General features: G+C 59.4%; 7 protein-coding genes across 7 annotated transcripts; 5 read left to right on the forward strand and 2 right to left on the reverse strand.

Moving 5' to 3' along the window:
• Positions 1 to 617: 617 nt before the first annotated feature.
• Positions 618 to 2,089, forward strand: D7B24_004023 (uncharacterized protein; the record flags this gene model as incomplete). Its single annotated transcript, XM_028638201.1, has 5 exons — positions 618 to 767; positions 859 to 1,105; positions 1,166 to 1,273; positions 1,340 to 1,457; positions 1,516 to 2,089. 5 exons carry the CDS (start codon positions 618 to 620, stop codon positions 2,087 to 2,089), a joined length of 1,197 nt encoding a protein of 398 aa, XP_028490431.1.
• A 510-nt stretch (positions 2,090 to 2,599) lies between these two features.
• On the reverse strand, positions 2,600 to 4,445 carry D7B24_004024 (uncharacterized protein; the record flags this gene model as incomplete). Its single annotated transcript, XM_028638202.1, has 3 exons — positions 2,600 to 3,299; positions 3,381 to 3,858; positions 3,917 to 4,445. The coding sequence occupies 3 exons, from the start codon at positions 4,443 to 4,445 to the stop codon at positions 2,600 to 2,602; spliced, it is 1,707 nt and encodes a 568-aa protein (XP_028490432.1).
• A 1,177-nt stretch (positions 4,446 to 5,622) lies between these two features.
• On the forward strand, positions 5,623 to 7,401 carry D7B24_004025 (uncharacterized protein; the record flags this gene model as incomplete). The annotated part of the gene is made up of 1 exon (XM_028638203.1): positions 5,623 to 7,401. One exon carries the CDS (start codon positions 5,623 to 5,625, stop codon positions 7,399 to 7,401), a length of 1,779 nt encoding a protein of 592 aa, XP_028490433.1.
• Positions 7,402 to 9,733: 2,332 nt separating this feature from the next.
• Positions 9,734 to 10,972, forward strand: D7B24_004026 (uncharacterized protein; the record flags this gene model as incomplete). Its single annotated transcript, XM_028638204.1, has 1 exon — positions 9,734 to 10,972. One exon carries the CDS (start codon positions 9,734 to 9,736, stop codon positions 10,970 to 10,972), a length of 1,239 nt encoding a protein of 412 aa, XP_028490434.1.
• A 995-nt stretch (positions 10,973 to 11,967) lies between these two features.
• On the forward strand, positions 11,968 to 13,636 carry D7B24_004027 (uncharacterized protein; the record flags this gene model as incomplete). Its single annotated transcript, XM_028638205.1, has 3 exons — positions 11,968 to 12,130; positions 12,187 to 12,320; positions 12,377 to 13,636. 3 exons carry the CDS (start codon positions 11,968 to 11,970, stop codon positions 13,634 to 13,636), a joined length of 1,557 nt encoding a protein of 518 aa, XP_028490435.1.
• Positions 13,637 to 13,926: 290 nt separating this feature from the next.
• Positions 13,927 to 16,253, reverse strand: CEL74A (Xyloglucanase; the record flags this gene model as incomplete). Its single annotated transcript, XM_028638206.1, has 3 exons — positions 13,927 to 15,817; positions 15,885 to 15,971; positions 16,027 to 16,253. The coding sequence occupies 3 exons, from the start codon at positions 16,251 to 16,253 to the stop codon at positions 13,927 to 13,929; spliced, it is 2,205 nt and encodes a 734-aa protein (XP_028490436.1).
• Positions 16,254 to 17,595: 1,342 nt separating this feature from the next.
• Positions 17,596 to 19,791, forward strand: D7B24_004029 (uncharacterized protein; the record flags this gene model as incomplete). Its single annotated transcript, XM_028638207.1, has 2 exons — positions 17,596 to 19,416; positions 19,465 to 19,791. The coding sequence occupies 2 exons, from the start codon at positions 17,596 to 17,598 to the stop codon at positions 19,789 to 19,791; spliced, it is 2,148 nt and encodes a 715-aa protein (XP_028490437.1).
• Between the last annotated feature and the right edge of the window lie 41 nt (positions 19,792 to 19,832).

Consider the following 19,832-nt stretch of genomic DNA (forward strand, 5'->3'; position numbering starts at 1 on the left):
TGCACGGATTGTGAACCTGGTCTGTCCACGCCCACAATCCATGCCTTGGCAGCAACAGACTCGTGTGCCGTACCGTATGCCCAATCTCCTAAGCCCGCCCTGGATTTTGCTGTGCATGACACGGAGAAAAAACTGAGCTGTCACTTTTCTTGGTGCAAAAGTGATAGGTCTCCCAGCTGGGATCATGATCAACACCCACCCCGGCTTCTGTACTGCATGCGCCGCAACAATGGCACTTGTTCCCGTACAATAAGGGGGGGGGGGGGGGGGGGGGGGCAAGCCCGACTGCCAGACTTGATCCATGCTTTTTTTTTTGTTGCTCAGGTATACAGTTCTTGTACGCTCAAGTGGCGGGGAAAGCCTGGGGGTGTTTCGAGGTTTGTTCTCCTTGCTTTATACATCTGGCCACCCCCGGCCATTGCTGCTGGAAGACAAAGAGAGGAAGAGAGAGAGAAGGGGAGACCACGCGAGGCAAGGCGGATGACCCTCTCACCAAGCCAATTTCGCTCATTTCTTTTTGACGACAAATACACGGGCGAAAAGCAAAACGTGGTTGAACGTGGAACCCTCGACTGTCAAGTGTCAAGAGCGCGGGAACGGACCTCGTTCTTGCGAGGATGCAGATTGGCGGCGATGGACCGCTCTGCATTGCGGTGCTGTGGTCCATGACCTTTGTCGTTACTCTTTTTCTCTTTCTTCGACTGTACACGCGTATCGTCTGCGTAGCGGCGTACGGCACCGACGATCACTTCTACGCCATATCATGGGTACGGCCGCGAGTCGCTTGAGCGCAACAACTCCCACTCCTTTCGAGAAGCCATCAAAGCTGACCAAGACGGGCTCTGCCGAGCCTCGCAGGTTCTCACACTAGGCTACAGTATCATGGGGACCGTGGCCGCGATCCACGGCTACGGACGGGATGATCTCACGGCGGCAGAGGACGTTGTAGCGACGTATTACCGCATGATCGCGCAGACGTTCTCCCTTCTGGCGACGGGAACATCCAAGGCGTCAGTCGGGTTCTTTCTGCTGAGACTTGTCGTCGTCCGGTGGCAAATCATCTCCATCTGGGCCATCATGTCCGTTATGGGCATCTTGAGTATTCGTAAGACTGATGTCCTGGTCGTTTTGCCATGACCAAAATCCAGGCTGACAAAAGCGACAGTCAACACATTCCTCACGTGGCTCGCATGTCGACCTCTGCCGTATGCCTACGACGAGAGCCTCAACGGCACCTGTTTCAACACTGTTCCTCCCGCGGTGATGCTGGCTAGTACGTATTCAAGCTGGGGGGTTAACGCCAGTCGGTAGCTGGGAACATGGGCTAATGCCTCCGTAGTGGGCACCATCGCCGTGGATATTTACTTTGCCGTCCTTCCCTGGATCTTCATCTTCAAGCTGAACCTGTCGCGCCGGGAAAAGCTGACCATCGCCGGCAGTCTGAGCCTGGGCATCTTGTACGTTGACATCTCCCCAGCCATTTCACACCGTCGCAGGACTAATAGACACACACAGAGCCGCTGCCGCAGGAGGCATCCGTGTCATGAACGTCAAGGGCGTCCGTGACGTGCCTGTGGCCGTGATCGTGTGGTCCCAAGTCGAGACATCCCTGACGCTCATCTGCGTCGGCATACCCGTGTGTCGTCCACTGTGGTCACGGGTCATCGGCAAGTGGTGGCAGTCGCGGCAGGGCGAGTCGTACGAGCGGCAAAACGACGCCCGGGACCCGCCATCCGACCCCATCGGTTTGCATACGATTGGCGGCGGCACCATGCCCGGCGCGCCCTCCAAGTCGCAGGAGTCGAAGAAGAAGCGGTGGAACCCGCTGACGGGGAGCGGCAGCAGGGGGGACGACGGTGACAGCGACGAGGTCGATCTCACGGCGAATGTTGCGCCAAGGGGCCGGGGTGGACGCGATACCGACTCGCAAGGTGAAAGCCAGAGCGGACACGAAGTCAAGGAGGCGTGGGTACGGGGGGACGCCATGACACAGTCGACGGTGGAGGGGCGGTCTCCGAGTCCTGGTGTGGCCCTGGAGGACGCAAAGTCGGGCATCATGATGTGCAAGACGTATGATGTAACTCGGTAGAATTGGAAGATTTGCCTCGAGCTTGTGGTATGTCATGAAGTCGTGAAGAGAAAGAGACAAGCGTCATGTGGCGGGACTGGTACAGGCGAAAGGCCGGGACGCCAGGCCCTGTTTTGAGTAATGAGAAAGGAGGAGAGAAAGCCGGATATTAAGACGTTGTCCCAGGTTCTTTAGTATGAGTAGAGTGGGCATTAGTTAGTCATACCGAACATAAGATGGGCACAGCAACGATCTGGTTGCTTCAAGTTGGCGCTGTTACCACGTGCCCCTTCGCCAGTGCGAGTCCAGGTGACTAACCCGTGGATTGGACAGGCTGCCATGCTGTTTTTCCTTCCCACTCTGGTTGTGTGTCGTATTCTCCGTTTCTCGGTCCTACCTGGGCTGTCCTTGGCGGCTGCATGTCGCTGGTGCATGTGTCGAGGCTCGCGTGCAGAAGGACTCGATACATCATACCCAGTTGCGTAAGGATGGCCTTTGTGAAGACGGTCGTCCCCGCATATGTGGTGCCGCTCATACGATCAAAAAGTTCATCTTTGGGTCTTTCAACGTCTGCACCCACCCCAGGGAGTTGTCGTCGGCCAGGCTCCAAATCTGCGGCAACGCCTCCATGGCTGTGTAGATGAAACCCCAGGGCGTGTTCCGCAGCAGACGCTGCAAACGATCCATGACCCAGGCCTGCTTTATAGGGTCCCTCGTCTCGGCGCCAGCAATAAAGGTTGGGAACGTGGTGGCTTTGAAATTGGGGTCGTCGTCGGGGATGCTCGAGAGATGATGCATCAGCTCTCGCTCAAAGAGTTCCTGCGTGTTGGCGGGTAAATGATGTCTCACGACGGGGATTGCCTGCAAGAGGTAGAGGCAGGCCGCCATGGCGTGGGCCGAGCCGGCATGGATGCGGCTCTCGATAGGAATGTGAGCAAGGTAGGTCACAGTCAGGACATCGTTGGCCCAGGCACAAATGTCGAAGCTCTGAGCGCGGGCCAGTAGCTGGACGCCGGTTTCGGTGACAAAGGTGGCGGATACTTCGTCGTCCGTGTTTGCGTTGGACAGCTGTGCGGCGGCAAGGAGGATCTCGAGAATCTCGGGCGGACAGCAGAGATAGCTGTTGGCGGTGGCACGCTGCAGAATGGATCTGGCCTCGACCGACTGAAAATAGGAGGCATCGGCCGTGGCTGAGGCGTTGGGCATGAATGCTGATGCGAGAATGTAATAGCTGCGAGGTGCGCGCGTGAGCACTGGTCTTTGGATGACGTGGGCCAAAAGAAAATACATAAATAAATAAGGAGAAACTCACATGAAGCAATCAGACAGTATGTAGTCTCTCAAGAACTCTGTGGAGGACTCGGCGGGCGGCAGAAAGGCCATGATGCGGCCGGCACCCTCGAGATGGGCCTTCCAGCCGTGCTTGCCCGACTCGATGAGCTCGACGTTGATGAAGAACAGAACGGCGGCGAGGATGACGTCGCTGCCCATATTGTCCATGTTCTGGAGGGCCTCGTTGAGAAGGCGCAGAGCCTTTTGCTTGGCGATGAGCGAGTCCATGAGGGCGCGACGGGAGGCTTCCTCGCTGCGATGGATGACCATGCCGCTGGCATCGTGGGCGGCTATCGCAGCCATCGAGGGCTTGGTGAGGTTGGAGAGATGAGCAGCAGAGGCGGCGACGATGACATGCTGGAGTAGAGGGTTTCCTTGAGTCAAGGGGATGAGGCTGCGGAAGGGGTTGCGGTCTGGCAGGTCGTGGGAGACGAGATCCTTGACGAGCCGGGTCGTGACTGTACAGCGTTAACTAAGAGGCACGGGTGTATTACGAGATGGGGCCTTGGCTCTCACAGTACGACAGGTAGTAGCGGTAGGGCTGATCGATGTCTTGGAAGATGGGGTCGACGAGCACCCACGGCGTCGCGGGCACGCCGTGCGCATGGCCTGGTGTCGCGGGCGGCGACCGGCGGCACAGCTGCCTGTCAACGACGTGGTCAGGATCGGGGTCGTCATGGGATGCAGACGGGGCCGGGGCGACGTGACTCCGGACTGCTGCACCTCCCCTGCTCGCATGACGGAGTGCGCTGCTGCTGTTCGCAGGAAGAGCAGTGGCGGATGAGGAGGCCCGATGAGGCGCCGCCGAAGACGAAGGCGAAGAGGAAGACGACAGGAGACAGGCGGCCGAGGACTTGCCGGCGAGCTTGCCTCGGCTGGCGACACCGTCGGCCCATTTGTAGAGCTTGCCGTAGCCCAGACACTCGTGGCCGGCAGTTGTGCACTTGTGGCAGCTGGGATAGGAGCGGTCGCAGCGGAGGCGGCGGCGGCGGCAGTTGTGGCAGGCCTTGGTCGGGGCCTGCTGGAGGAGATCTGCGTTGGCCATGCCGCAGCTGCTTCGGGGTTCCCTTTTCGGCCAAGACAAGAGAGACGACGGGGCCAGACGAGACAAGGTTGTCAGGAGAAAGACGTGTGTCACGCAAGGCGAGCTCACGCCTGGGTGGGTCGCCGCACAGAGCAGGGCCTGGGATGGGTGGACGGAGAGATGGACCGGGAATGGGTCGACGGAGAGATGCAACGGGGCATCCAGGCGGGCATGGTTGTTTGCGTGGTATGTAGGGGGAGAAGTGCAGTCCAGGGTGTGTGTGTGTGTGTGTGTGTGCGTCTGGAACGACGACGACGTTGGATGGACATGCGCCGCTCGGAAGGAAAAAACGACGTGATGTCTCTCCGCCTCTCCAGCTCTCCTTCCCTTGGTTTGACTCGGACAGGTCGGCGCAGGCACGAGGGGTCCTCGTAGCGGGACCGGAGCCGACAGCCCCCACCGTCTCTTGCCCAGGACGGACAGTGGACTAGTCCGGATGAGGTAGTCAAGAGGCAAGACGTGCAGGCGAGGCCGCTAGTGTGCTTACAGTGTGCCTGCCAACCGTTCTCGGGTTTTGCTTATGTCATAATTCGACGTCCGGTCATTGGCTCCAGGTGCAAACTTGGCTTTGGCAAGCGCGTCATAGCCTTTTTCTCTCTTGCCTTTTGATTTCTGACATTGACGTGAGGTAGGTGCAAAGGGTCCATTCGTGTCCATGCCTAGGTAGGAATACTGTAGTATGACTGCCCGTTTCCATCTGCCGGGATTTTGTCACCCTGCTAAAGAAGCTGCTGAGTAAAGCACCCAAATGACACATTTCCAATACGTTTTAACCCGAAATAGGCAGTCCTTTGCATGTGTTGCAGCTGCTTCGTGATGTCGCCCTTTCTCTGTCATGCTTCCTTCTTGCTTCTCTCCTCCCCTCCCCACCTCACTCATCCAATGCCCTGAATCCATGGTCCTCTCGCATGACCAATCTTCATCTCGACATATTTTTTTCTGATCCAAGTCGCTTGCTATTTATCCTGCGATCTGCCAGCCAGTTCTTGGCCGTCTTGGTCCTCACCCACAGCCAACTCCTCTTGACTAACTATATACCCATTCGGCTCACCTTGGCTCATCTTGGCCGTGGACCTTGATCACAGCCTGTGTACTCGCCCATCACCACACCCTCTCGGCAACAATCCGACACACCACCATGCCGTCGTTGCAACACTGCTCGTCGAGACCCCGCTCGCCATCGCCGTCTCCATCACGGACCCGATCCCGATCCAGGTCTCAGACAGTCCGGACTGCCGCCGATGCCGATCCCGAAGCGACCGCCGGTGCCCATGTCATCGACTACGAGACACTCGGCCGCCAGCGCCCTGCCGCCTTCCACAACCTCTGGTCCGAGCTGGGCTTCTGTTTCGCCCTGCTCGGCTCCATGCTCATGTCCGAGTTCTTCATCTCGGGCTTCCACATCATCCTGCCACCGCTCGCCGTCGAGCTCGACATCCCCAAGGCATCCCAGACCTGGCCCTCGAGCGTCTTCTCCCTGATCACCGGCGCCTTTCTGCTGCCCTTTGGCCGCCTCGGCGACATGTACGGAGGCTACCTCGTCTTCAACGCCGGGCTCGCTTGGATGCTCCTCTGGTGCCTCGTCGCCGGCTTCAGCCAAAACTACATCATGCTCATCGTCTGCCGCGCCCTGCAGGGCCTCGGTTGCGCCGCCTTTCTGCCCGCCGGCATCATGCTGCTCGGCAAGACCTACCGCCCCGGCCCCCGCAAGAACCTCATCTTCGCCATCTACGGCGCCTTTGCGCCCCTCGGCTTCTTCTTCGGCATTCTCTTCGGTGGCATCGCCGGCGAGGCCTTGACCTGGCGCTGGTACTTCTTCCTCGGCACCATCATCCTCGCCGTCGTCTGTGTCGCCGCCGTCGTCTGCGTGCCGCGCGGCGACGTCACCCTGCGCCCGCCCACCGGCTTGCGTATGGACTGGTGGGGCTTCGTCACCATTGTGCCGGGCCTCGTCCTCGTCGTCTACGCCATCACCGACAGCTCCCAGGCGCCCGGCGGCTGGACGAGCCCGCGCATCCTCGTCACCCTCCTGCTCGGCGTCCTGCTGCTCGCCGCCGCCTGGTACGTCGAGACCCGCGTCGCCTCCAACCCGCTGCTGCCGGCCGACCTCTTCGCGAACCCCTACATGCGCGTTCTCGTTGTCGCCCTCTTCTTCGGCTACGGTACCTTTGGCCTCTTCCTCTTCTACTCGACCTTTTACATTGAGCTCGTCATCGGCAAGCCGCCCCTATTGACGGCTCTCTGGTATGTGCCCATGATTGTCGGCGGCCTCGTCATCGGCACCGTCGGCGGCTTCACGCTGCACCTGCTGCCGGGCCGCGTCCTGCTGATCCTCGCCGGCCTCGGCAACCTCGTCTGCGTGCTGCTCTTCGCCCTCATGCCCGCCGACCCCAACTACTGGGCCTGGGTCTTCCCCGCCATGATCGCTGCCACCATCGGCATTGACATTACCTTTACCGTCAGCAACGTCTTCATTACGACCAATCTGCCCGCGCGCCGCCAGGGCCTCGCCGGCGCCCTCATCAACAGCACACTCTTCCTCGGCATGAGCTTCTTCCTCGGCATGGGTGACGTCGCCGTCGGCCAGACGAGCTACAAGCCGCTCAAGGACAATTACCAGGTCGCCTTCTTCCTGTCCGTCGCCACGGCCGTCGTCGCCCTGCTCCTCTTTGCCTTTATCCGCATCGGCCACGCCAAGAGCGACCTGACGCTCGAGGAGCGCGAGGCCATGGAGAAGCAGCGCCGGGCCGGCGAACCCGATGTCTCGGCAGGTGGCGACGAGGAGTCGGAAGACAGCAGCGGTGTCGCGGTGCCGGCGCCGATGCCCATACCGATCGACAGGCGCTCTGCCTTTCTAAGTGGGGAAGATGAGAAGGCGCCGGCTGCTCCGCGCCAGGGGTTGGGAGAGATGGTATAGACTTGGGACGTGGCGCCTATACAATTACAATTTGCGCCGGTCAAATGATGGGCATAGCATATACGAATGAGCGATAGACAGACAGGCTTGATTTTTCTTTTCCTTTTGCTTTTCTTTCCCCGGAAAAAGTCATCTCATAGCGTTGGATACCAATATCATGGACAATTTACATTTGACACTGGCTCGTCTCGCTGACACTGGCTCGTCTCACGGCATACCCGGCCGGTCCCTCTTACACCGAACCGAGCGTTTCCGAAAGAAAGGGGGCCACACCCCAGGTGGTCGTACATGTACACATGGTCGAGCATGTCCCCTTGCCCAGTCGTTTTCCCGACCTGGTTACCCTGCCTGTCTACCTGCCCGCCTCGACGGTCGCACACCAAGACGGGCACAGAGAAGCCAAGCACTCCACCCCCGACCCTGGCCCATGCCGATGTGACTTCTCCGGCGGGGTGACAGACAAGTGGGCGCCCCTCGGGCACCGGGACCCTCGGGGACGCGAATGAAACGAGAAAGACTTATTCGGCTTAAGCTCTCTGCCTCTGTGCCGGATCCGACTTGTCGTGGCTCAATGGGGCGTACAAGAGAGGAAGGGACGACATGTTTCCGCATGGTGGCTGAGATGGCTGGAAACTGTGATAAACAACACACGGAGAAGCGAACAAGAAAGCAGTGTAAAGACGACCAAACTCGTCAAGCAGCCATGTGGCCAAGCGAGCACGGTAATGCTTGGCGTACTATTCAACAGACGTGCTCTCCGGCAAGATGAGTGCATCCGCTCTAGATGCAACGTCGCTACACTGTCGTTCTCGCACACGCAAGAACAGACCACACTTCCATCCCATCACACGAAGGACCAGAAACCCTGGTTGGCCACAGACTATGATCCCCCTCCATCCCGGGCGATCGTGCTCCCCCCGTACCACCGATGGACCGACCTTGGACGATCCATCCCAGCAGTATTCCGAGCGACATAGCCACACTGGCATCCCAGCATCGCCATCAACAAGAAGCACGCCAACTCAAGGGCAAGAAGAGCAGCAACAAGCAAGCGCCCTTGGCCCTGGGTGTCAGTGAGCGGGGAGCAGAGGTCCTGAAACGCGACCCCCTTCCAGCAGTGACATTGAAATTAAAAATCGATGCACGACTCGGCCAACCCTTTGCTCATCAGGGGCCTCTTGTCGGTCCATGCGCCAGCCGCAGAAAGCCGAAACAAACACATCCCTGTCAGCGCGCGATGGCTCGACTAGGACACGAACCCCGGCCGCGAAGCGAGAAGCGGTTCAGCTCTTTCTTTTTTCGGGTCACTCTTTATGGATGAACTTCACCAACTTGGCAGCACACCCGTCGCTTACCTGGCTTTATTGCCTTCCCGCGAAGCCCCCCCCCCCCTTTGCGAAATCGCCCCACGAGCGCCGTCGATGCCCGGTGCTCGGTGCTTGGCCCATGGCAGCCGGGCCCCCCTTCTCATGTTTCCAATTCTACCACGTTGGGTGCTTGGCCCGGTGTGTGGTCTTGGCAGAGCAGTCCAACTTAGTTTTGTACTTTGAGCCACCACTGACCCAATGGTCGCGATGCGGGTTGGCGCCGTTTCTGATAGAGATGAGTGCCCCTTACCTGGAGGCTCTGGCGCTACTCAACGCAGCCATGGAGGGTCCCCCCTGGCTGGATTAGTCGAAGTCTCGACGGGCACGTCACGTCATGGCTGGAGAGAAGTCGTCCTATGCGGTCCTGTCAAAGTCGTGCCCGCCGTCTGAAGTCGTCTACTGCATAGGTCGGTCAGACCTCGTGGCGCTAACCTCTGCTTGTGATCCCCCTCCTCGCCCCCACCTCACGACGTCGCGATCATAGGGTTTGCCTGGCCGGGGTCCCTGTCGTCGAGGTCCACAACACCCCTTTCATTGCCTCAACTCCAAGCAACCTCACCATGTCGATGCTAGCGCAAGATCCCCGGTAGTGCTTCCGAGGAGCATGGCCATGCAGGTGGGCCATCAGGGCAGGGGGGGTGAAGGCTGGAGACGAGGGCCAGCGCTAGGCGGAACGGTAGAGAGGCAGGCGGAGAGGCAAAGGGGTGAAGAAGAAAACTCCAAAGAATGATACTTAAGAGCAAGTCCGCAGCGAGCATTCAGCTGCTTTCCGACCTCTCTCTCTCTTCAGACACATTGCCTCGTCCTTCATTCTTTCTTCCCATTTTCCTCTCTGTACCACATTCTTTCTTCCATTCTCTTGATCAAGCCAAGACGTTGATCGTCCAACTCCGTTCACTCTTTGAAAACACTATCACAACAACAACAACAACTTTCTACCAACCCAACACTTTCAGATCGTCAAGATGAAGTTCTCTGGTATTGCCTCTTCCGTCGCCGTCCTGGCCGCCGTCGCCAGCGCGACCCCCACCCCCGCCTCGTGGACCCCCAAGTCCCTCCTGGCCACCCGCACCATCGAGAAGCGTGCCTCCGTCGAGGACGCCTGTGACATCGGTTTCTGCACCGAGGGCACCGGCACCACCGGTGGTGCCGGCGGTCCCACCACCACCGTCACCTCGCTCGCCGACTACCAGGCCGCGCTCGAGGCCGAGGGTGCCGCCATTATCGTTGTCGACGGCGCCATCTCCGGCAGCGCCCGCATCCGCCTCGCCTCCGACAAGACCGTCATTGGTCTCCCCGGCTCGTCCGTCACCGGCATTGGCCACTACATCAACAAGCAGTCCAACGTGATCCTGAGGAACCTCAAGATCTCCAAGGTCGTCGCCGCCAACGGTGACGCCATTGGCATCCAGGAGTCCACCAACGTCTGGGTCGACCACTGCGACCTCTCGTCCGACCTCGACAGCGGCAAGGACTTCTACGACGGTCTGCTCGACATTACTCGTGCCTCGGACTTCATCACCGTGTCCAACACCTACCTGCACGACCACCACAAGGCCTCGCTCATCGGCCACAGCGACAACAACGCTGCGCAGGACACTGGCAAGTTCCACGTCTCCTACATCAACAACCACTGGGAGAACACGGGCTCGCGCAACCCCTCGGTCCGCTTCGGCACCGCCGTCCACATTGTCAACAACCTCTACGAGAACGTTGGCCTCACCGGTGTCAACGCCCGCATGGGCGCTCAGATCCTCGTCGAGTCGACCTCGTTCGTCAACTCGGCCAACCCCATCGTCTCGCGCGACTCGGACGAGACGGGCTTCGTCGTCGTCAAGGACGTCATCGGCGCCGACGACAACGCCGTCCCCGAGGGCACCCTGACCTCGGTCCCCTACGCCTACACCGCCCTCGGCTCCGCCAACGTCGGCTCCGTCGCCCAGACCGCCGGCCAGAAGCTCACCTTTGACGGCTCCTCCGCTCCCGCTCCCGCCCCTGCCCCCGAGACCCCCGTCGAGTCTGCCCCTGCCACCCCCACCGCGCCCGTCGAGGAGACCCCCGAGGAGCCCGCCACGCCCGTCGAGTCCGCTCCCGCCACCGAGCCCTCCGCCCCCGTCGCTGACGACGAGGAGGTCGAGGAGGTGTGCACCCGCCGCCGCGTCAAGAAGAGCCTCCGCCTCCGCCGTAAGGCTCTCCGCGCCTAAACTGGTGCCATGACTGTACGAGGATGAAAGGAAAAGACGGATGAAGCTGAGAGCCCGAGGCGCGGGAAATTTCGGGGCGCCCATTGCATTATATTTTCCCCTTTTGCAAGCGAGCGCCTGAACGTTTTTGTTGTATATAGTTCTTTCTTTGAGGCACAGAGTGCTTGTCAATACAGTTGCCGGTTCCAACCATTTCCCTCCTTTTGATGCTATGTGTGTTTGCATGTAGAGCGGGTTGTCGCAGGAGGCACTTTGTGCACCATGGCTCGTCATTCCTGGTTCTTGAGAAGAGCACAGCGAATCGACCATATCGAGGCTAGCTAGCTCTGGCCTCCAGATGGCACTTTAACTCGGGAAAAAATCGACTCATCTGGAAAGAACTCATGATCACTCATTCATCTATCTACCCTACACCCCCACGAGCATGGACGAAGTACGAAGCCACGTGCCATCTTGTCAAGGCGTTGACTCGGCCGACAGCCGGACAAGAGGGCATCCAACTTCACCAATACGACAACAGTAGACAACGTTGCAATCTCCTCCTATCGACCCCAAACCGGGTTACGCTCCCACTTCTGGAGGGTCCGGACCACAGGACGAGCAATCGGCAAATCACCATCCCCTCAGCCTGCACGTGCCGGGTATCCCGGCGACGACCACTACCTCACCCGGCTCTTGGCCCGGGCGCACGTGTTGAACAGCGCCGACAGGTGAGGGGGAGCCAATTGTCTGTTGTCGGCTACGCAGGAACAGCGTCGCGTTCGTCGTGCTGCACTCGACAGCACCGGCCGGCCAGTTCCCCGGTCGCTCGTGTCGTTATCCACCATCGGGCCAGGCATTGCAGATCAACAGTCGAATTGACAGTCACACGACGCAATAAATAAGAGGCCGTCTGACCGTTGCCTTGCGACCATGTCCTGCCTCACCCTCCATCTCATAGAAGCCGCAGGCTCATTTGCTTGGATCCTGGTCGCCGGACGCAGCGCCCTCTCACCATGAGCTTCTCCGCCCCCCTTCTCGCCATCCTGGCTCTCACCGGCGTCACTCGCGCAGCGGCCGGTGCGTCGCTTGACCCTGTCCAGCCCGTTCTCTTGCCCGACGGCGCCTATGCGAAGAACCCGCTTTCGCATCTTGGCGGCAATGGCCCGTGGACTGCTGGTAAGCCGACACGTCCTTGAGATGCTGCGATTGACGAGCCTAACACATCGTTGCAGCCGGAGATGTCAATGGCATCTCCTCCGACATCCCGGAGAACTGTCACGTCGACCAAGCTGCCTATGTCCTCCGCCACGGCTCGCGCTTCCCTGACACGGGCGCCCACAATGGCTGGCTTGAGATGGCTCGCCGTGTAAGTCGCGTTTTCTCGCCTGGCAGAAAAAGGAGGAAAAGCTGACGGCAGCACAGTTCAAGGAGAGCAGCTACAAGGCCAGCGGCCCATTGTCGTTCTTTCACACATGGGACACGCCGCTCACGCGTCCCGACATTCAGATCGCCCAGCTCAGCAAGACGGGCTACAAGGAGCTCTACGACATGGGCTACACGCTACGCACGCGCTACCCGGATCTCTACGAGGAGGGCGACGAGTTCTTCGTCTGGGCCAACAACTACACGCGCGTCCTGCAGACGGCGCAGCTGTTCGTTCGCGGCTACCTCGGCCCCAACTCGACCCTTCTCGGCAACGTCGTCTCCGTCACCGGCCGTGGCGTGCCCGCTCACCTCGGCGACACGCTCGCGCCCTCGGACATGTGCCCGACCTTCAAGGACGACAGCAGCAAGCAGACGAACGCGTGGCGCGCCCTCTGGCTGCCGCCCTTCATCAAGCGCCTCTCCCAGTACATCGACGGCGACCTGGTCCTCGACGACAGCCACTGGAACGACTTCCCCTACATCTGCGGCTTCGAGTCCCAGATCACCGGCCGCCTGTCGCCCTTCTGCGACACGTTCACCCAGGAGGAGCTCGAGCAGTACGAGTACCACCAGGACCTCCGCTACTACTACGGCGTCGGCCCCGCCGTCGACGTCGCCTCCAAGATGATGACGCCCTTCCTCGACAGCCTCGTCAAGCTTCTCGCCAAGGGCCCCGGCGTCGCGGGCGTCCGCGCCGACGGCACGGCCTTCACCCTGCCCAGGCTCATCATGAGCTTCCTCAACGACGGCCAGCTCAACCAGCTCGCCGCCGCCCTCGGCGTCTTCGACGACCAGAAACCCCTGCCCACGGACCGCATCCCCGCCGACCGTCTCTGGCGCAGCTCCCGCATCTCCCCCATGCGCGGCACCATTGCCTTCGAGCGCCTCCGCTGCCGCGTCAACGGGCCCGTCCCGCCCGCGCCAACAGCGACGACGACGACGACGACGACGACGACGACGCGAAGCTGCGTGCCGCGCCCGACGTCCGCCGCGGGTGGCGGCAACAGCGCGCGCACCGAGACGTACATCCGCATCCGCATCAACGAGGCCGTGTACCCCGTGCCCTCGTGCCAGGACGGACCTGGCAAGTCGTGCGCCGTCGGGAGGTACGCCAAGTTCGTGGCCGACGCGCTCGAGAAGAACGGCGACTTTGCCAAGCTCTGCAATGCCACGGACCCGGCGACGCCAAAGCAGGTCAAGGGCGCCAGTTTCTTCACGGACCTGGGGCAGGATCACCTGCAGATTGTGAAGCCGTAGAGATGACCTGCAGAGGTGCATAGCTTAATTGACCAGGATGATTCGCGATGCCTTACATTCCTCTCGCTGCAGTACTACATTCCCGTGATTGAGCCCTCGGAGCTTGTCGAGCTTTATCTCTCCTCAATGCTCGCGGCGTGTCGACCACATCATTGCTAAGACGTCCGGCAGTCAGCATTACAACAGAGACCCTTCACTACTAGTTGACGTTCGCACGAGTTGGGGGCAGAATGAAAGATAAGTATCACAAAAGTCAAAGTATATACAAGAATCGCTCTCTCCACATCAGCCTACAGGTTGCCCTGGCCGTAGAAAACACCACGACCATTGGTGCCAACATACACCAGGCCTGCCTCGTTGCCGCTGCCGGCAATCCTGACGCCATCGACAGCGCCAAAGCCGATCTCACCCTGGAGATCGGTCCAGGTAGCACCGCCGTCGCCGCTGCCGTACAACTTGGGCCCATCGGCGCCGTCGCCAAATGTGTAGACATTCCATCCGTTGGCTCCCACACCGAGGGATACCTGCCACGTGTTGGTGACTTCGGTGGAGATCAGGGTGAACGTCTTTCCAGAGTCGGTGCTGTGGAATATGCCGACATTGGTCGAGGCCCACACGTCGCCGGCCTCGGTCGGATGGGCGGCAATGGAGCGAACCGAGTTGGCACCCTGGAGTGCACCTCCCTTGGCAAAGGTAGCACCGCCATCGGTGGAGACGTAAAAGGCATCCGAGCCAGCATAGAACACATCATCATTGCTCTTATCGCTGGCAATCACGGAGCCGGCTGCCAGGCTCGAGACGCGGGACAGTGGGCCCTGGTTAGTCGACCGCTGGACACCGACGCCGGAGGTGGACCATAGAATGGTCGTGCCGTCGGCCGACAGAGAAACGGAGCCGCCAGCCTGGGTGCTACCGTTGGCGGGATGAAGACCCCAAGTGACACCGCCGTCGGATGACGTGGCCAGCTGGGCACTGCCCTCAACATTACCGACGCGGACAACCTTGGACACCGAGTTACCAGCATAGTCCACGCCGCTCGAGCCAACAAACATAGGTGTGTTCCACGCCGTCTTGGGAGACGTGTTGAGGTCGGCCTTGCTCTTAAAGGTGAAACCGCTGTCGTCGTGGACACCGGCAAAAAGCTCACTGCCGCCGGGCGCCGAAGCCAAGTCGAGAACAGCAAATTCCTCAATGCCGTCGGCGAGAGACTCAATGTTGACCGTGGAGTTCGAGTCCCAGTTGGTGAGGTCGTGTCCACCAAAGACGGTCAGGCCTGTGCCGTACAGCCAGTGGTCGCTATCGAAGGGGTTAATCTCGAGCGACTCAATCATCCAGCCAAGCTTCTTGGAGTCAACTGCGATAAAGTCATGGTTGATCCAGGGCGCCTTGGGAGTGTCAATCTTGTATTTGGCGTTGATTTCTGGGTAATTGGCCCACGTCCAGATTTGGGACCACGTTGCACCGGAATCGGTGGAGCGGAAGAGCCGCGCATCGGGCCACCAGGAGTTCAGGGACGCAACAACCAGAGTGCCTGGGTTTTGACTGTCCAGGGCCAGACCACCATACCCCCAGGTAAGGTCCTCACCAGTGACGGGAGTGATGTCAGCCCAGGTGGCCTTTGCAATGTCATAGCGGTACACGGCGCCCTTGGCGCCATCGTAAGGGCCGCTGCCGTCGCTATAGGTCAGGTACAAGGCGCCTTCCTTGGGCTCAACCCTGCCCTTGTGAGGAAGGAAGCCGGTGGGCTGGCCGGCGACGGCGGTCCAGGTAGCGCCAGCATCTTCGGAGACGTATACAGATTCGGCCGTCTTGTCAGCCGTTCCGACAAAGATGCGCGACGTCGCGCCGTTGGCCGTCGCAGCGCTCGTGTCGAACGTGACGAAGGCCAGACCTTGCAAGTCGTTGCCGTAGCCGCCAGCCTCGTTCGGGTTGGGGTTGAACGTTCCGGGGTTGGGGAACGAGGTGACCTCGGAGAAGGTCTTGCCGGCATCGGTGCTCTTCCACAGGCCCTTGCCACTGCGGGCTCCGAAATAAATGACATCGGAGTTGGCGGGATCCACGGCTAGTCGTTCGCCCATGCCACGGCCGGGCATGTTGCCTCCGACCTTGAAAGGCAGCTCTGTGAAGGTCCAGGTCTTGCCTTGGTCGGTGCTGCGGCCGATCGAGCCAGCATTGGGGTCCCTACCACATCCGGTGTGAGCGAAGGCGCTGATGAATTTGTGTTATTGGTCTCGCGGATGTGCCTTACCAGTCATTCGTGTACATGCCAAAGGCGGCGAGAACGACATCGGGGTCGGACGGGTCGACGGCCAGAGCATCAATGCCCCATCTGTTCCTGCGCAAAGTCAGTCCCCCTCCGGACCAAGACGCATACGAACAAGTCGACATACCAGGTGTCATTCTGGGCAACGTAGTCGGTGATGGGAGTCCACGAGTCGTCCGAGTTCCAGCGATAGATTCCGCCAATGTCAGTCCTTGCGTACGCGACACCCTTGGCATTGGGATGGAAGACGATGCTGGGCACAAAGCCGCCACCGCCTCCGATGCGGACATTTTGCCAATCGAGGGCGGCGCGAGCCGTGCCAGCGGCCGCGAGAAGAAGCTGAAGGTACTTCATGACTGTTCGAGGTCTGTCAAGCCGGTTGATACTGGGATGCAAGGAAGAGTGGGATGATCAGACGAGGAGATCGATCGCGGGTTATAAATGGTTCAACAACGAGGATCCATGACAATCTGCTGCTACCAGGGCCACCCCAGACCTCGTGAGCAAACTCATGCACGAAGAGCCATCACGTCGGCGCTCCCGCATAGACCCCATGAAGAAGGAGGACCTTCGTCAGGGTCGGCGCCACACATTGAGTGGGCAACACGCGGCTCCTGTCGAAGAAGCAGGCATGCTACCCCGGCATTCATCTACTCTGATACCCGCCATTCCCAGGATGGAAGACAAGCCTCCGGTAGGATGCTGTTCAAGGCGTCATGAAGGCGGAAGTAATGGCCGGCTCATGGGCGAAAGCTCCCGGTACAAGCGACAAGCGCTGGCTTCGGATTCGTGCGTGCCTAACAAAGAAGGGATCTGCCGGCGCCAAGTCGAGAATGGCAGATTCTCAGGGGGTCGATGGGGTGGATATGGAGCCACGAGATGGTGCGGGTCGAAGGGTGGGCGAAGGCTTGGAGGTTCTTGGTAGACAGCCGATCAGCAAGTTTTGGGAACGTAGCACTGACTCCGAGTCTGTTTTTGAACCCGCTCGGTGCGAGGGTAATGATCTTGTCACTTCTGGTTGTCACTTCTGGAGATGCCCAGACACAAGAGAGGGGGGCCATGCAATATTCGCCTCGCTGATGGGAGTTCGTGAGTGTGGTATGGATGATCAAGAGAAGATGACCTTGGCCCTTCTCAGGGACTCGAAGGAAAGGCCGAGATGGAAGGACCAGACGGGGCAGGGACCAGGGCGTCACCTTCCGGGCTACCTCACTTCTGAGTCGGCAGCCGTTTCGCCCAGAGTGAAGTGGAACCTTCGGGCGGTGATGCATTATGTCAGCGCCTTCTCCGAAATCCTGAACTGCCGAGCCAATCATGACGATTGAATTCCGATACTCGTACAGTCACGTGGCTTCCCCGCATCCCCGCCTTTCTCCAGGTCGTGCCTGCCTCTGGCTCATCCCTCCTCACGAGGCGTCACCACGGCAGGGGCTTCTTCCATGTACCCCTCGTGATGTTGTGCCATGATCAGATCTCGTCCTTGTATCCTGTGACACGCTATACGCTACATGATTTGCTTGGTCCATCCTTGCCTTGGTTGTATCATTATCCTGCTTATTTCATTCCGAGTTCCAAGCTCTAGCTCATTTCCTACCAAGGCCATTACACCCGACGGCCCGTGTTGTACATCCGCAAGTGTCATCTCAGTCGGGCAAAGCCCTTGCGCCTCTTCGCGAATCTCGATCAAGCGTTGACCATGTCAGCTCAGCATGGCGCCGAACCGACCATTGACGAGGACGCTGTCCTGCACTTTGACGTTCAAGTGAGAGCCAGTACGCCAAGCAGCCAGAGCAGTGCTTCAAGTGATGTCCCAGACGAGAGCTTGGCTCCTCCCGCTTTCAGCCGACCTGGACACCATCTCCCCGTCGCAACCCCGGACTGGAACAACCTCAAGGTTCTCCACCACAATACCCTGGCCCCACGAAGCAGCTTCTTCACCTATCCGAACGAGAAGGACGCTCTGACGTGGGATGTCAGCAAGGCCAAGGCCATCTGCCTGTCAGGAACCTGGAAGTTTCACCTGTCAACCTCACCCTTCGATGGCCCACGCAACTTCTGGGAGGCTGGGTACGACCACAATGCTGCCGAGCATCAGTGGAGTGATATTGCCGTCCCTGGCATGTGGCAGTGTCAGGGCTTTGGGAAAGGTCCCCAGTACACCAACTACAACTTTCCCTTCCCTGTGGACCCGCCAAACGTCTCCTACACTGATAACGAGTGCGGCAGGCACCTGACGACTTTCAAGGTTCCCCATGCCTTCAAGGACCATCAGTTGCGGTTGAGGTTTGAGGGCGTCGACTCTGCCTTTACCGTTTGGGTCAACGGCCACAAGGTCGGCTACTCGCAAGGATCGCGTAATCCCAGCGAGTTCGACATATCCAGACTCGTCACGGCTGGGCGCTCCGCCACTCTCGCCGTCGAGGTCTACCAGCGTTGCGACGGCACCTACATTGAGGACCAGGACCAGTGGTGGCTCAGTGGCATATTTAGAGACGTCTACCTGCATGCCTTTGAGCGGTTCAGTCCGCACGATATCCACATCCAGACGCTCTTGGATGACGACTACAAGAATGCCGTCCTCAAAGTTGGCGTCACTACGAGCGAGTTTACCTTTGTCTCGTTGAGGCTTCTCGACGCCGACGGCGAGCCAGTGTTCGGGGAAACCCACCATGGCGCGACGCAGGCGCAGGGCACCACCGACCTCACGTTTGAATTACCAGTCAAGAACCCACACAAGTGGACGGCCGAGACACCATATTTGTACACGCTCTTGCTCGGCTTCCCCGGCTGCGTCATCCCGCAGCGTGTCGGCTTCCGCAGGACTGAACTCATTGATGGCGTCTTTTGCGTCAACGGCGAACCGATCAAGCTCAGGGGCGTCAACCGTCACGAGCATCACCCCGACTCCGGACGGGCTGTGCCGTACGAGTTTCTCAAGCGCGACCTCTTGCAGATGAAGGAGTACAACATCAATGCCATCCGTACGTCACATTACATCAATGATCCCAGGCTGTACGATCTGGCCGATCAGCTGGGATTGTGGATCCTCAACGAAGCGGACCTTGAATGCCACGGCTTTGCTTCCGTCGGCGGCGACGCGTCCAAGTTTACGTCTGACAACCCTGACTGGAGAGATGCCTACGTCGACAGGGCGCGTCAGATGGTGTTGCGCGACAAGAACCACGCGTGCGTGATCATCTGGTCGCTGGGGAACGAGGCGTTCTACGGACGGAACCACCAGTCCATGTATGACTTCATTAAGAGCGTTGACACGACGCGCCTTGTCCATTACGAAGCGGACTACGGAGCGCGGACAGTGGACATTTACAGCCGGATGTACTCCTCGGTCGAGAGCGTCATCAACGCGGCGAGAGACAAGGACTGGGAGAAGCCCTTGGTTTTGTGCGAGTACATCCATGCCATGGGCAACGGTCCGGGAGCCATCCGAGAGTACGTTGAGGCGTTCTACCGGTACCCTAGGCTCATGGGAGGATTCGTTTGGGAGTGGGCCAATCATGTAAGTCGATCGCCATGTCTGAGAAAGGCCGAGCTGACCCCTTTGTAGGGTCTGCGCACGAAGACGAAAGATGGCGAAGAGTACATGGCGTATGGCGGTGACTTTGGAGACGACCCCAACGACAAGAACTTTGTCATGGACGGGCTATGTTTCTCTGATCATACGCCGACTCCGGGTCTTGTCGAGTACAAGAAGGCCATCGAGCCTGTGCAGGTACTGGGACTCGACGGCGACGAGGTTACCGTGATCAACCGATACGATTTTCTCACTTTGGATCATTTAACGTGCCACGCCCACTTTCTCACCGAGGATCATCGCTTTGCAGAGATCTCGATTGCCATTCCAAAAGGTCGGTCCATCAACGCCGACTTGTAGCGGTTGTACTGACAACTCCAGGCGTGAAACCACACACAAAG

Source organism: Verticillium nonalfalfae, assembly GCF_003724135.2.
Source record: "Verticillium nonalfalfae strain VnAa140/NRRL 66861 chromosome Unknown scaffold_220, whole genome shotgun sequence".
Lineage (NCBI taxonomy): Eukaryota > Fungi > Ascomycota > Sordariomycetes > Glomerellales > Plectosphaerellaceae > Verticillium > Verticillium nonalfalfae.